This window comes from Orcinus orca, chromosome 12 (assembly GCF_937001465.1).
Source record: "Orcinus orca chromosome 12, mOrcOrc1.1, whole genome shotgun sequence".
In the NCBI taxonomy this organism is placed as follows: domain Eukaryota; kingdom Metazoa; phylum Chordata; class Mammalia; order Artiodactyla; family Delphinidae; genus Orcinus; species Orcinus orca.
This window is the reverse complement of record NC_064570.1, coordinates 40,953,977-40,970,986: the sequence shown is the minus strand read 5'-3', so window position 1 is coordinate 40,970,986 and position 17,010 is coordinate 40,953,977. Positions and strand designations below refer to the sequence as shown.

The 17,010-nt window shown below is 39.0% G+C and overlaps 1 protein-coding gene across 6 annotated transcripts in view; it reads right to left on the bottom strand.

Annotated features, from left to right (window-relative positions):
* The window catches only part of MAN1A1 (mannosidase alpha class 1A member 1), a 178,576-nt gene that overhangs the window by 37,682 nt on the left and 123,884 nt on the right, over window positions 1-17,010 (bottom strand). For all 6 annotated transcript variants that reach the window (XR_007470618.1, XM_049695519.1, XM_004263874.4 and 3 more), the window contains 2 exons: window positions 8,636-8,759; window positions 6,447-6,540 (listed from right to left, as the gene is read on the bottom strand). Coding sequence is in view for 5 of the 6 variants with exons in the window: in XM_049695519.1 (XP_049551476.1) it covers window positions 6,447-6,540; window positions 8,636-8,759 (218 nt within the window). In the remaining variant the exon portion in view is untranslated. The remainder of the gene's footprint in view (window positions 1-6,446; window positions 6,541-8,635; window positions 8,760-17,010) is intronic.

Genomic DNA, 17,010 nt, shown 5'->3' with positions numbered 1-17,010 from the left:
CACCTCAGGGATTCTAAAGGCATTGTTCTCTCTGTCTGAAGTGAGCTCCCTGATTCCTTTTCCCTTCATTTAGTAATCCTTACTCATATTTCATATCTGATGCCCACTAAGTTCTCTCATTATACACTTTCTGATAGCACACATGTACCACACCTGCACTTTCATAAGATGGTGAAATTTTTTTTGTCTCCTTCATAAGATTATATGATCCAGGAGAGCAGGGACCAGACCTATTATGTTTCCCAGTCCACATCAGCTCCTAAAAAGCATCTTGCACATAGTAGGTAGTAGGTACTCAGTAAAAAATTGATGAACAAAGCAAAATTCTTTTAAGTCAGTCTTATTAAGGACTACACCTATTAAGCCCAGAAGGGCTATATTTTTAAGTAAATATGGATTTTCTTTTGCAGAAAGTCCAGAATTACAGTTTTAATTGTAATGTAAAGTTAGTATTTTTATAATTGTAAGGCTGATCCTTAAAATAGCAGTTTGAAGTGACCTTTACAATTTCCTAAATAAATCGCCACAGAAACCTCTGACATTTACAAATTAAATAGACTAAGTACTATCTCATCGATAATAAGCCCTGTTGTTATAAACATGATTGCAGGAGACAAATGCAAGTGATGTGTGGTAAAGCAAATCACTGTCCAGTTACTGTCAAAATAACGGGACTAAATGAAGTAATAGGAAATGATGGCCATGATCCAGACATGTCCTTTAGAGTTAAAGCGATGAGAGCTGAAAACTAACAGCCAGAAGCAGCTTCATTTTCTTCTTCCTTGGGTTATGATTCTATAATGAAGGAAGAAGCAAGCTTGGGCATTTGGTGATTTTTTAAAAAAGGAAAAGGGTTTACATATTTGTTTTAATTAATGTTGCTAAGTGCTAGTTGATTTTCTATTTTCTTACCTATAAAATTTTTATATTTGGAAAGAATCAAAATAAAGGAACATAAAGGAACATAGAGGAGAAACAAGAAAAGGTCTTTTTGATAATTTAGCATATCACTCACTAAGCTTCCCCCATGTCTGGATGACTATTTGTGTTATCTGTGTAAATATCTTAGTGGCTGTAAGAGAGAACATGCCTGATTTTATCAGCAGGAAAGGACTGTCTACTTCTAGAAAGAACATATATGGTATTCTTATTCCCAAATGTTCTAAACATAATGTGTATAATAGCTACTCAAATATTATGTTCTTTTATAAAAGGGGTAATGTATTCTTTTCTATAAAAGGGGTAATGTATTCTTTTCAATAGGATTAGGTCACATAAAAGGATTCCTAATACTTAGAAAGAGAAAAAAATATCAAAAGAATCAAGACAAAAAGGATGAAATACTCAGTATCTTCACTTCTTAATTTTATAGACTTCATCTGAATCTGAACTTCTCTCAAAGCAATCCCCCAATGATACTAGTAACACCATATTTTATAGATACACACACACACACACACACACATACATATAATGTTGTTATGTTAACTGAAGAAGGGTGATAATTGTTCTGTTTATAAGACACGGAGCCCCATATTTGGCCTCAACAGTCAAGAGAGATTATCATTGACCAGGACCAGATGCTGCCTCTCAGCCACAACTGAGGAGCAGGAGACAAATTGTTCAGAGAGGAAAAACAGAACCATTGTTAAAAGCAGAGGCAGAGGGCTTCCCTGGTGGCGCAGTGCTTGAGAGTCCGCCTGCCGATGCAGGGGACGCAGGTTCGTGCCCTGGTCCGGGAAGATCCCACATGCCGCGGAGCGGCTGGGCCCGTGAGCCATGGCCACTGAGCCTGCGCGTCCGGAGCCTGTGCTCCGCAACGGGAGAGGCCACAACAGTGAGAGGCCCGCATACCGAAAAAAAAAAAAAAAAAGCAGAGGCAGATTGGATACGGACTGCATGAGTATTCACAAAACTCAAGTAAGCTCCTACTAGCTGGAAGATACTATGTGCTGAGTTAACAAATATGATGAAGTCACTGTCCTCAAAAGTTTTGGATCCATAGGAAGATGGGTATGTATATGAATCATTAGGAAAAGACTGTGATAGGAAAGTACCCAAAGGGTTGGGACAGAGGAGGAAGAAGGAGGCGGGCAGAGGAGAAGCGGGTGCTAACAGTTTCCAAGCAGTGTCTTGAAGAAAGCCACCTAGAGGAAATGGAGATTGGGCTGGTTCTTGGTAGAGCCAGAAGTGCAGTAAAAGGGCTGAGGAAACAGCACAAGCCAAGACCTGGATGTGGCCAAGCAGACCTTGATTAAAGAATAAAAAAAAGTGTGTCTTCCTTGTGGCTGGAACACAGGATGGGGGTGTGGGAAGAGAGACAGGGGACTCATGAACCCTATTTGTTTTTCCATCAGGAATTGGCCCATAAACAATCCAATTACAAAGGGCCCTTTGTACCACGAAGCATGGCCAAATACGTAGTGTATCAGTGACCCAGAAGGTGAAGCTGGGATGTTCTAGAACAACTGACTTTTTGTCCCTCTTCATAGTGACCTCTAAATCCTATATCACAGGAAGAGAAAAGTAAATCATAGAGACTTTTCTTCAACTTTTGAAATCTTTCGTGAGAAGGAGAACTTTAAAAACGCTTGTCCTTTCAGAGAATCGTATCTAGTTATCTTGAACTCAGAAAGCTACTCAGGTTCTCTTTTATCCCAAATACTAGAGTGGCCCCCACACTTTTTAGCCTCAGCACCCTTTAACACTCTCAAAAACGAATAAGCACCCTAAAGAACTTGTTTATGTAATATCTATCAATATTTACCATATTGGAAATGAAAACAGAATTTAAAATATTTTATTAATTTATTTAAAGTAATAATATACCCATTATATTAATATATAGATTTTTCATAAGAATATGTTACATTTTACAAAACAAAAATAATTAGTGGGAAGACTGATACCACTTTACATTTCTGCAAATCTCTTCAATGTCTGCTGTACTAGAAGACAACTGGATTTTCATATCTGCTCTACATTCAATCTGCTGCTGTATGTTGTTCTGGCTGAAATATATGAAGAAAATTCAGCCTCACACATTTGTACAGTTGGAAAGCAAAGAGTATTTTGATAGTCTTTTCAGATAATTGTGGGTAATTTTTCTTTGGTACTACAACAAAACTTGACAGGTGGTCAAGGTTTTTTAGCAGTTGCAATGTGGAGTTAGAAACCACATCAATTAATTTTTGTACTATTACATTAAAATCCATTGGGCCATCTTGCACTTTGAATGCACCTTTTCTCACACATGATTTTATAGCAGCATGCATTGGTCATTTGGAAAATATTGGTTCACTGAATTATGTACATCTTCCAGACGCTGATACATTTGATTATACAACATTGAAAAACCATATTTGTTAATATCATCACCAATCTCAGAAGAGTCTTTTAGTGTTGGTGAAAGACATTAAGGCTATGGTGGCAATGTGCAAGCTTTTCAAAATTCTGATTTTCATTTAGAAGCTCAAGTTTTACCTTTGGCACAGATACTGTTAGTTTTGCTTGAAGCAACGTGCTCACTTTTGCGACCACGTCTATCAATTACCCAAGTCTGAATAACCAGTTTGTCTTCAGTAGTTCAAGTAAAAATGGTAACTTGTGAAACAACATGCGGCTAGTTCAGCTTGCAACTCAATCACACGAGTACTTTTCTATGAGGCAACCACTATTTTTCATCATGCAGCAGAAACACCTTAAGCGTCCTTTCCATTTAATCATACAGAATATTACAATGATGTGTACTCAATGATTGAGATTTACTAGAATCAGTAAATTTTTTGCTTCATTAAGAGCATTCATGAGTGAAACTGGCATCTTTTTATTTGTTATCTGCAGTGAAGGATATGATCACAGGTATATCTCATTTTATTGCCCTTTGCTTTATTGCCCTTTGCAGAGCAGACACTTCGTTTTATAAAAATTGAAAGTTTGTGACAACCCTGCATTGAGCAAGTCTATCAGCATCATTTTCCCAACACCATTTGCTCACTTTGTGTCTCTATTTGAAAATTTTCACAATATTTCTTTTTCATTACTATTATATTTTTATGGTCTATGTGATCAGTGATCTTTGACATTACTATGACTTACTGAAGGCTCAGAAGATGGATAGCATTTTTTAGCAATAAAGTATTTTTACATTAAAGTATATACAGTGTTTTTAGACATAATACTACTGCATACTTAATGGACTACAGTATAGTGTAAACATAACTTTTTTTTTTTTTTTTTTTTTTTGCGGTACGCGGGCCTCTCACTGTTGTGGCCTCTCCCGTTGTGGAGCACAGGCTCCGGACGCGCAGGCTCAGCGGCCATGGCTCACAGGCCCAGCCGCTCTGCGGCATGTGGGATCTTCCCAGATCGGGGCACGAACCCGTGTCCCCTGCATCGGTAGACAGACTCTCAACCACTGCGCCACTGGGGAAGACCCCTAAACATAACTTTTATATGCACTGGGAAATAACAAAGAATGTGTGACTAGCTTTATTGTGATATTTGATTTATTGCAGTGGCCTGGAACTGAACCCACAATGTTTCTGAGGTATGCCTGGTGTTAGTACTATCTGGTGTCTCTGCCATGGCTATCACTATGGCTTCAGCAGTTTTGCCCACCATTGCTTTTGCAATGTAACTGCAACTGTCAGCACAGTAAAAAAGGCAGAAAGTCTTAGTGTTATTATAAAAATATAATAAGCTTTGATTGTGTAGATCCCCTGAGAGATTTCAGGGATATCTAGTGATCTGCAGATCACACTTAGGTTAAGTGGCAACCTTGACTATGGTGTTGTGGTCTCAATGCTAGGGCCTTCCATAGACATTATTAACACAGACAAAGATTTTAGCACATTTTTTCTACTACATTATTCTTTAAGAAAAATACTTCTAAAGTAGCAGTGAGGCATAATCATCTAGGAATATCATATTTAAATATAAAGAAAAAAACTCAAATTAGAGTAAAATTTCAAGACGTCGCTAACATCTGCGGCACAGCTAGACATCTCACTTAGGATTTTTCATTTGCTCTCAGGTGCTGCTTAATCTACCACTGTTTTTCCAAATCAGCTTGAGAACATTTCTTTCAGCTACTCTGCATCTTTATATGCCTGGTTAAAGTCCCTAAGGATCTGAAGTGAGGGCTTCTAGCACAATACTTTCTTCTATGGTGAAGTTGGCTCTCCTGGCAGGAAGCCTTTATCTGCTGGCTTAAAATTGACTAAAGCACCCTGTTTGCTCTTACAATTTCTCAACCCTTAAAGACTCAGTCTCCCCTCCCATCCTGTAGCCAAACAGAAAGAGAAAATGTTATGAAATAGAATACTCTAGCTAATCTGGGTAAACCCTGCTAGTCATTAGCACAAAGGAACAATTTTCTTATCTATATAACCAGTTTATTATAGGCTAGCATCCCCACAGTACCCTGACCAGATATTCCCTTTCTGATTAACAGCTTTAAATGTGCTTACAGATCATCATGCTCACAGTTATGCATGAAAAATGAACAATCTAGTTCCCCTGGTAACACTTACAGTCTGTCTTATGACAGAAGCCTATTTATTAAAGGAACCATGCTCCCTTTCCCCTTTTCTAAAGATTCTCCAACAAGAGTGCTTTTCTTGGTGTTCCTTCTCTCTGTTACTAGAACAGTGCTGGGTATCATAAAGAGCTAAAACAATGCTTAACTTTTTTTTATTATTAATTACTGAAGTATAGTTGCTTTACAATGTTGTTAGTTTCTGTTGTACAGCAAAGTGAATCAGCTATACATATATATGTGTCCCCTCTCTTTTTCATTTAATTTTAATTTAATTAAATTAATTATTTATATTTTTTTGGCCGAGTCGCATCTTAGTTGCGGCACATGGGATCTTTGTTGAGGCATCAGGATTTTTCCTTGCGGCACGCGGGCTTCTCTCCAGTTGTGGTGTGCAGGCTTCTGTCTAGTTGTGGCATGCAGGTTTTCTCTCTCTAGTTGTGGCACAGGGGCTCCAGAGTGCGTGGGTTCTGTAGTTTGCAGCACTTGGGCTCTCTAGTTGAGGCGCACAAGCTCAGTAGTTGCGGCGCATGGGCTTAGTTGCCCCGCGCCATGTGGGATCTTAGTTCCCCTACCAGAGATCAGAGCTGGGTCCCCTGCACTGGAAGGCGGATTCCTTACCACTGAACTACCAGGGAAGTCCCTATATCCCCTCTCTTTTGGATTTGCTTCTCATTTAGGTCATCACAGAGCACTGAGTAGAGTTCCCTGTGCTATACAGTAGGTTCTCATTAGTTATCTATTTTATACATAGTAGTGTATATCTGTCAATCCCAATCTCCCAGTTCATCACACCACCATCCACCCCCCACCCCTGGTATCCATACTTCCATCCTCTACGCCTGTGTCTCTACTTCTGCTTTGCAAAAAGTTCATCTGTATCAACAATGCTTAACTTTTGACTTACATTGAGCCCATTGTCCACTATTGGGATTCAGATAGTTAGGATAAAGGCCTTGTGGTTTTTCCAGGTTGTTCAGTACTGTTCGAATATTCATTACCTACAATAGAAAATGGAATGTTACTATGAAAATATGAAAAACAAGTTTGGTGCCATTCTTCTCTCTTTCTTGATTACATTTTTCCATGTTAGGAAAAAAACCCATTGATTTAAATGATGCAGAATTAGAGCAAAGAGAGTTGCCACCAGCTTACAAAAATAATAACTGTAAGTGAATACAGTCTACCATATGCCAGACACCATAGAAGAAACTAGGATGTATCAGTGGATAAACAAAGTCATTACCATTTTGGAATTTGCATCCAGTGGAGTGAGACAGATAACAAACAAATAAATATATCAGGTGGTAATAAATGCTATGAAAAAAATACAAAAGAGTAATGGGACAGAGTGATGTGAGGTGGTGAGGCTGTACTCTGTTAGTCAGGGTGGTCTGGGGAGGCTACTGGGAGATGGTTTCAGCAGAAATTTAAAGGAATGAAGGAGTAAGTCATGCAGAGCAATGGAGGAAGAGCACGTGGGCAGAAGGAAGAGCAAGTACAAAAAAGTTCTGAGAAAAGAGTGGGTTTGGCAAGACCACCAAGGGTGGAGGTGAGGAAGTGAAGGGGAGAATGTCGGAGAGCCTAGAGGTGGCCAGGGCCCACATCTTGCAGGCCTCACAGACCATAATGTGGGCTTATCTTATTCTGAGTGTGACGCAAAGCCATTGAAAACTTGTGTTTTTACAGGATCGGTGTGACTGAGGGGGCAAGGGAGGAAGTAGTAGTCAGATGGCTACTGCACAGTCCAGGTAAGAGATGACGGATCCCTGGACTAGGGTAGCAGCACAGGTAACGGGATACAAAGGATTTCTTCATGGATTGGATCTGAGGTTTACCAAAAAGAGAGGAACCAGGATGACCTCAAGATTTCTGGTCTGAGACATTGGGTAAACTGAGGCGTCTTTACCCAGATAATGAAGACTAGAGTAAAAGCCAGTGTAAGGGCTGTCTGAGACATTTTAAGTGGGAGTTGTCTGATAGACCTTTCAGTGGAAATGTTGAATAGGTACTTAGCTATAGAGCCTGGAGTTCAGGGGACAGGTTGGAATTGGAATTACAAATGTGGAGTTAACAGCCTACAGACAGTATGTAAAGTCATGAGGTTGGATGAAATAATGGAGAAAGTGAATGTAAAAAGAAGAGGCCCCAGTTTGAGTCCTGGGGTTTTCCAATGTTTAGAGGTTGGGGTGATAAAGAAGTTCCAATATAGGAGACTGAAAAGGAGCACCTGGCAAAGACAGAGGTAAGCCAGGGGCAGAGAATGCCCGTGGAGAAGTGATCAAGTGTGCCGATGCTGAGAGGGAGAGGGAGAGGGAGAGGGGGAGGGAGGGGGAGGGAGGGGGAGGGGAGGGGGGGGAGGGAGGGGGAGAGGGAGAGGGGGAGGGAGGGGAAGGGGAGGGAGACGGAAAGGAAGATGGGGAGGGAGAGGGGAAGGGGAGGGAGAGGGAGAGGGAGAGGGGGAGGGAGAGGAAGATGGGGAGGAAAAGGGAGGGAGAGGGAGAGGTGAGAATGACTACTGGATCTGGCAACACAGCCCTCACTGGTGTGGCTGGGAGAAAAGCCCAGCGGGAGAGCATTCAAGGGAGTGGCAGTCAAGAAGCGAAGACAACAAACACAGACAACTCTTCCAAAGAATTCTGCTGTAAAGGGGAGCTGACAAGTGGGGTGAAAGCTAAGGGCGGAGTGGTGGGGTAATGGGTGTGTTTCTTGAAAATTAGAAACTGATTCAATTGCTACTTTGCATTTGTAAAACACTTTGAGTTTAAAAAGTCTTTCATGTATACGGTTCACAGAGTCCACAAAACACTATAGTTTTAGATAAGGGAAAAACTTCAGAGATGTAAAGTTACTTGCTTGAGGTGTAGAGAATCAGACATGTAAGCGAGGCCCTCTTGCACTGAGTTAGAATGGTGCTGTGAAAAGAATGGTTTACAGTTTGGTTAAATGAAATGCTGCATGTAACAAAACTTCATAAAGGGCTACATTAAAATTGGTGGTTCTTTTCCACGTTCCGTATTACTAAATCTCCCCACAGAGGGATATCGTTTCCAACAAGTACTTTTTTGCAGTGCAGGGTATATTGGAGAATCTCACCTTATCAGCAAAGATGGGGTTTCCTGATAAGTAGCTCAAGTGTATAAACTCCAAATGCAGAGTTCCAAATTCTGCCAAAATACTGCTGCCTCCTGAGGCCCAGGGCCAATTCCTTCCAATCCCACTAAAGAAGAGAAGAAAGTGAAGAGTTATGGGTCAGAATGATTCCATTTTTTGCAGCTCTAAGTAGAAGTGAAAGAGACAGCTTTTGAATAATGACATCTCAGTTAATAGTTTGCTCTGTATATTTTAAAATATCCAGTGTTGCTTTCTTTGGCTACTGGTTTCAGGCTTTGATTCCTATCTTCAAATTGAAAATTACTTTTGACTTAAGTCAGAAAGAAGTTGTTATGTGCTTGCTGTTGATGAACAAATATTTTAGAAGGTACCGGTGCCGTAAAGAGATACACACCCATTCCAAGTAGAATATAAAACAAAATCAGACCAAAACACCCCTATCGTGCTCCATACCCCATATTAAGCTTTTCAACATTTTAATTAATTTCGGTCTGAGAGTCCAGGGACTTTTATAGACATTCACATTATATACAACATTTTTCTTGGATATAAGATATATTTCAAAGATTCGTTAGTTATATACTCATTCCACCCTGCTTTAAACTGCCTCCCCGCTTACCAGACTTCCTTTCTTATGTTTCCCTTCACACAATTTTACCTATTTTCCAAGGCACTCATGTATTCCATGACCTATTTAATCTATGCTCAAGAACTTCAACAAAATTATGTAATTCAAATCTGAAAGAGGTCAAAGGAATAAGCTTAAAAAATTATTGCCTTGTGGCTCATCTTAGTGAAATGCTTTTTAAAAAGAGTTAGTCCTAAACATACACTGACACAAATACACATAAAGTGGCTCTTGAGACATGGTCATACCCTTGGGTACAGTTTATGTCTGGAGAGCTACTTAAAATGTCAAACACAGGTGATAATTCAAATAAAGTCAGTGATTCTCCTGACCAATAAATTCTCTTCCAGAAAGCTGAAAACCCACATTTTAGTTTTCATTCAGACTTACATTTACTGCATGCCTACACTTTGCCAGGGACTATGCAGGGCACTGGGTTACAAGGATCCTTATCATGGATAAATCACTCTTAAGGACCTTATAGCGTAATGGGAAAGAAAGACCTAAGCGTAAATAATTCCAGTCACATACAGTAAGTGCCAAGTTAAATGTGTGAAATGTTCTGAGCACCTAGGGCCAGGACATGCAATCCAACATGGAAGGGATCACAGAAGGCTTCTTCGAGGCGAGTCCTGAGTAGATTCTTGAAGGGTAAATAACAAGTAGTGAGGGAAGAATGGAGAGAAGGAGAATCTGGACACAGAGAGACACACAGCAGAAGGGCTAGCCAGGAACCTGAGGTAGCTCCTGAGACTGGTGAGTGGAGGGAAGGGAAGGTGGCAGGAGAGAAGGCTGCAAGGTTAAGTTGAAGCCAAACCTTGTAGGCTTGTGGATTTCTCACTTTCCTCTCTTTCTAAGTTGGCCCCATTGACATACTGCTCTTGGTGTCCCCTAGGTTTCCTATCCCCTTTGTTTTTCATTTTACGCATTCACAACCCTGGGTAAACCCTTCCAGTTCTGTCACTGCTTCTGCCACAGGCATGCTGAGGCTGCTGATGAAAAGGAAAACAATGGTGACAATCTGGTATCTGACACTGTAGGCTGCCACCCTCTTATTCCCTGTTTCTTTTTGGAGTAAAATCTAGATTTTGCTCCCAAACACAGATTTATAGTAAACCTAATAAAAAATAAACAGAAATAAAAGACAGAGATCTGAAAACCACATATTCATTTATTTTAGAAAATGCCTTACATTTATTAACTTCTGGGACTGAGAGTCAGTTTTTATTTTCATCGTTGGCTTAGATCAAAGGAATATCCAATCATCCAAATAGGATGAACAGCTACTTTCAAATTTTATTAACATATGGCAAATGCATACAGTAATTGGTCACTAATTTGCCATCATGACATGTTATGTTTTTATTCCAACCGTTCTATCACTGACCAAAGTTAATAAACCTATTTAGCAAAACTCCAAATTTCTATGTTCCAGAGAAACTATAAAAGCCACGATATCAGGGCAAGAGGGAGTGATGACTTCACCCTGGAGAAGGAAGAGGACGGCATGCCAGGGAGCCCAGCCCAGTTTCCAGAGCTTCAGGGACTGGTTCTTTTCAAGTTCAGGGTGTTAGAGGCCATGGCAGCACACTCAGATGTGAAACTTAAGCTGTATATGTACTAAATAAAATTCAAATTACTTCTGTATGCAGGCATTTGTTCTCTGCTATTAATGTGGTTAATCAAGAAAAAATCAGAGATATACTGAAAAAATTTCAATATGTTAAAAAAAGATTTAAAGGTTTATATATATATATATATATATATATATAAAAAAATGTCTTTGCCTTTGCACACATTCATATCAGAAGGAAAACAGCACTGTATCACTAATTATACAGGGAGCAAAATATTAAAAGCACTAGCAAAGGATATATCATGTGAACAGAAAGGAAGCTGGGTTTCCAATACATATATATTTATATGAAAGTATAGCTTTGGTTGCCATTCTTTCAATCTACAAAATTACTGTGCTTCAGTAAAATTATAAGATCAATGGTTACACCGGCTCTTAAATGTAAATCAGGGAAGGGTTTCAAGAAATCAGATAGGGCATCATTATATCTAGATATTAAATAAGGTCATTTGCCTTTTCTTAGGCAAAGCTGCAAAGACATGGAGATTGGCCTGGAAAGCATGAGGCACATGCCATGGGCCATCACAGCTGAAATACCTGTGTGTCGGGGAAGTGGCTGCCTACTTGCACAGCAAATGTGTAGTGAGTCAGAACCAAGTTTTGGTCACTCACAGAACAATTTCTAAGATCTTTTTTGTGTCTAAATTCTATGAGTCTATTGAAAAATCTATATATTTATATGGCTCTAATTTCTTTTTTTTGGTATTTTTATTTTTTTAAAACTTTCTGTTTTCTATTGCAGCATAGTTGATTAACAATGTTGTATTAGTTTCAGGTGTACAGCAAAGTGATTCAGTTATACATATACATGCATCTATTGTTTTTCAAATTCTTTTCCCATTTAGATTGTTACATAAAATTGAGCAGAGTTCCCTGTGCTATACAGTAGGTTCTTGTTGGTTATCCATTTTAAATACAGCATATATAAAATAATATATATGGACAGTGGGCATTTGACATGAATATGGTGAGTCTGTGATAAAGGGAAATGAGTCAAGAAAGATTCTGCTCCCTTGGTCTGGGAGTCAGGGTGCCCTGGGCATCCCATGATACCAAAGGCTAAGCTTTCTAGACCTCTGGCTCAAAATGAATTTAATTTGAGAGAATAGGGGATTTTAAACGTCTTTAACTTTAGTTCTGCTATCATAGTACTTTAAAGGCAATCATGTTCTCCTATCTATCTTTATTTTACAAGCACTAATAATATTTTAGAAAAATATTTTAAAGATAAAATAACAGTTTGTGTTCAGAAACTGTATATTCCATAAGGCAGGCATGAAAGGGAAGAACATTTAAATATTGCCAATATTGTTATAATGACTGCATTTTAAGCCAAATATTGCCAATATTGTTATAATGACTGCATTTTAAGCCAAAATGATGACTCAGCATATGGAAATATATACAGACACAAAAAGGCTATTAACATGACTGGGAAGCTGTCAAGTGTTTGGTTCAAAGAATCCTGGAATAGAACTTCAAACTTTGCTATCATTCTAATTTCATTTATTTCGGTTTCCTCCAATCTCCAGTTCTTCCATTTTAAATTGGAGTATTATTTAAAACATGTGTCTCAACTTTTAATTTAAAATTTCACTATTCTACAAAGGTAATAATTCTTTGAAAGTAAAACATCACATCAGAAAATAACTGATTATGGCAATTGCAATTAGAAACATGTCTTTTAAAATACTGAGTTGCGGGCTTCCCCGGTGGCGCAGTGGTTGAGAGTCCACCTGCCGATGTAGGGGACGCAGGTTTGTGCCCGGTCCGGGAGGATCCCACATGCAGCGGAGCGGCTGGGCCCGTGAGTCATGGCCGCTGAGCCTGCGCGTCCGGAGCCTGTGCTCCGCAACGGGAGAGGCCCGCGTACGGAAAAAAAAAAAAAAAAAAAATTGAGTTGCTATGATTCTTTTGAAAATGTGGATTACTGTGTTGTTGCTCTAGAGACTGTAATTTGAATGTGGTTTAGTAGCAGCCGTAATATACTTCCTCATTCTACTGCACTCAAAAACAAGAAGGTATAATTATTTACCGAACTCGTAACTCTGATAAGCAATGGGTGTTATGTGATTTCTCTTCTCTCTCCTGGCAATGGAAGGAAGTACAGTACTAATGATGTTATTCTACGCACGTTTGAATCCTGTGGGAGAGCTGCTCTTTTGCCAGAGCTTGTAATGAATCAAGTAGCTGGAGGATTGCTCTGGATTGATGGTATACGCCTTCAGAATAATCTTAAATCTAGGTACCTGAAGTTATATGCTATAGTTACTCCCCAGATACAATTTGGAATATTAACAAATACATTTATTTACTTAATATAATCAAATGTAACAAATAAAGAATTTACAGAACTGAAACAATTCTAAAAAATTGCCAGATGAATATGTAAGCAAAACATTAAATAGTTCTAAAGTCTTGATTAGCTATAGACTATCAATTTACTCTTCCTTGCTGCTTGCTCTTCTCTGCGAAATGGGAAATGGACCAATAAAGAAATTTCTTGAGGATTCTTGTCTGAATAATCTCTGATTAGCTGATCAGTAAACAAACTCCTTTCAAGTTCATAGTCCAAAATACAGCTCATTCCTTGTGGCTATGGAGTTAACAAGTTTTGGAAGAAAAAAATTTCCCATATTCTATATAGTATGGTAAAGCTTTACTTATGTTTGCAAATGACGGGGCACACAGGGATATTTAATTCAAAAGAGCAGATAATCCAATAATATTCCTTTTGGATTTTAGCATAGATTAGGAAAAAAATAATTGGAAAGTTCATGATGATTGTTTCATTTAAATGTATTCCCAAAGCTAATTGATTTTGAGATTAAGCAATTTCAGCTTCACTTATTACAAATGCTTCCTTCCTGCAAAGGCTTGCACAGTGCCAATCTTTCAAGTTTGTAGTCTAAGATCTCATCAAGACTTGGACTGGGCTTCCCTGGTGGCGCAGTGGTTGAGAGTCCGCCTGCCGATGCAGGGGACACGGGATCGTGCCCTGGTCTGGGAAGATCCCACATGCCGTGGAGCGGCTGGCCCCGTGAGCCATGGCCGCTGAGCCTGCGCGTCCGGAGCCTGTGCTCCGCAACGGGAGAGGCCACAACAGTGAGAGGCCCGCGTACCGCAAAAAAAAAAAAAAAAAGACTTGGACTAACAATTCCAGGGACTGGCATTCTAAGACTAGTCAAGATTCTACTGTAGCTCATGCACAGAAATTTTGACTGGGGAGCACCAGTCTCCTGAGGGCTATCCTATCAGGGAAAGCTGGCTAATAAAGGGTAGCCACTTGACTGAGTTCATTCATAATCCAATACTTACTGCTTCTGAACAGCAGCATGGTTTATATCTCCAAAGAATGTTCATACTTAAGTTTTTTAAGCAAGGGCCCAAATAATTTTTTAAAATTATCCATATCTTGTCCCACTTTGTAGGTATTTATTTTAGACAGAATCGAAACTGAATATTTATTATTTTAGTTTATTCTCACAGTCAATACTGCTGTCCTTGTATTTGACTACCTTGGATTGGAGGATAGGCTGGGGGCTACAAAGACTGAGATGATATGTCCTCTCTAATTCCACAACTAACCTGCTCCTAAGGTTCAAAGATGCTAAAATTCTGTTTTCCAGCTGCCCTTTGGGTAAGACCTCCTTGCTAACCAAACCACTTTCAACAGACTGAAAATAAGTTGAATGTAGCTTCTGCCCAGTTATTGGGCAAACTGGGATATCCTATCATTAGGTCAGAGGACACCACCAAAAGGCAGTACTGATGAGAAAGCATTTCAGTGCCCTTAGGATGTGTGGGCATGCACATACATTTACTTTACCGCACTTAAAAAAAATCGTATTCTACCTGTTGTTTTAAATATACATTACATTTTTCACGGACATTTCCCATGTCAATCAATGTATATCACCGTTGTTGTTGAGTGTTGAGTGCATAGTATCTGACTGAATGGATATATTCTAATTTACTTAAACACACCCCTACTGATGGACACTGAAACTAATTTATTTTTTAAGTTTTTTTTTTTTCCACTGTAAACAATTTAGTGGTATGTCTGGACCTTTTATAAAGCTAACTTATTTCTTAATAAAAATGCCTACATTGATTCCAGCTGGAAGATGTTAGTTGAATTGTCTAAACCGATAATGAGGATGGATTTCGGAATGTGTATTGGAGGCATAAGTGCCCACTATTTACAGTTATTTCTCTTTACAAAGTGGGCCTATCGTATCCCACCACATTTGGTAGCCTCTAGAACTCCTGGGATAGCTCAAATCCATTTGCTGAAATCACATTAAGTCCGTTAAAACTGGAGAGGTGGAAGTTACAGACAAGGATCTATATCCACTTTTCGAATAAACCTCAGGAGGGAACAGAAGCATAGTATAGTCCATCTTCCAAATGGTAATTCACTAATAATAGTTTGCCAGAACTTCCCTTCCTTTTAGATACAATTATTCCACTATCGTAAGAGTATAACACATAACATCATTCCACAACATTACTTAAGATCCAAGACTACAGTCAGATTTGGCTATGTTTATTCATCTCTTTTTCTGCCTTTCATTCTATGGGTCTATGGCTCATCTACAGATCAAGATAAATGAAATCAGTACGGATCCCAGGCTTTTAATTTTTCAAATGGTATACAATCGTCTCTTTCCACAACCAGAATGGCCAGGATTTCTCCTTTCTACTAGATTCTAAGATCCTCAGGGACCCAGATTCTGCTTTATGCACCTGTGTAATCCCAAAGTCTAGGGCATTAGACATTCCCTAATGATTAATAAATTAGTTATCATTATACCTCAGGGTGGGCAACAAATTGTTTTTAAGGCAAGATCAGTAAAATAAATGCTAAATTAAGGAACCTGTAGTGGGAAAATGTAGCTAAATGCTATTCAAATTCCCAATGATGAATCAGCAAGAAAGTTCAAGAAAATAGATGATATATAGGTAATCAGGGCTAATAACTAGGGCATTCTTTAAAGCTGCGTTATGTAAATTTAGATATTTCTCTTATCATCTAATGGAAATCTAATCAGCCAAAAGAAACTAGATGGTTAGTTAAGCGACCTTATCATTTGAAATGGTAGCATTAGTTTTGAACTTTTACATAAGGATCATGCAAACAAAAATGTGTGCACAGCTTGTGGGAAGAACAAACAGATTCAGGGATTACTCTGAACAGATGCTGGAGAATAAAGCTACCAAGCTATTGCATTCTCATTTTTCTGCCTTCTGCCTACAATGTATGGTTCCGAGACTGTGGAAAACTGTGTTATGAAACAGTGTGGCAACTAAAGTTTTAAAAACATAAAGATTAGGAAAAATCATGACACAAGAATAAAGAGCACAATCGCGAATAAAGAATAAAGAGGAAGAATAAATTGTTGAGGAAAACTCAACAATAAAGACAGGTGTCCTCTACCAAACGTAAAATAGCTAGCTAGTGGGAAGCAGCCGCATAACACAGGGAGATCAGCTAGGTGGTTTGTGACCACCTAGAGGGGTGGGATGGGGGGGTGGGAGGGAGGGAGATGCAAGAGGGAAGAGATATGGGAACATATGTATATGTATAACTGATTCACTTTGTTATAAAGCAGAAACTAACATACCGTTGTAAAGCAATTATACTCCAATAAAGATGTTAAAAAAAAAAAAAAAAAAGACAGGTGTCCTCAACAGAACATTGAGGTACTATGATGAGATCAGTGACTGTCCTGTCCTCTGCTCATGGAGGCTGGGCTTTATATTTCATTTAAGGTTCAGTACAAACTTGCTGGCTCAGAGAATTTTATGTAATTATTAGGCCCCGAACACTGCTGTTCTTAACCCACTTAGGATAGAGTTTGGTGGTATTATGAGAAGAATCTCCAGAGGAATCTGGAATGAAAGGGGAGAGGCTAGGCTTAGGACAAACTATACTAGACTAAGGTAAGACCAGACTTTCCAGAAAGATCTGGTCTGAAATGAGCTGTTGTGAAATAAAGCAATGAACTAGTAGGAGGATTCCAGGGTTTTACGGATTGGGGCTAGTCTTGGTGCAAAATAAATCTTACAGCTCTGATGAGTGTCTTCCTG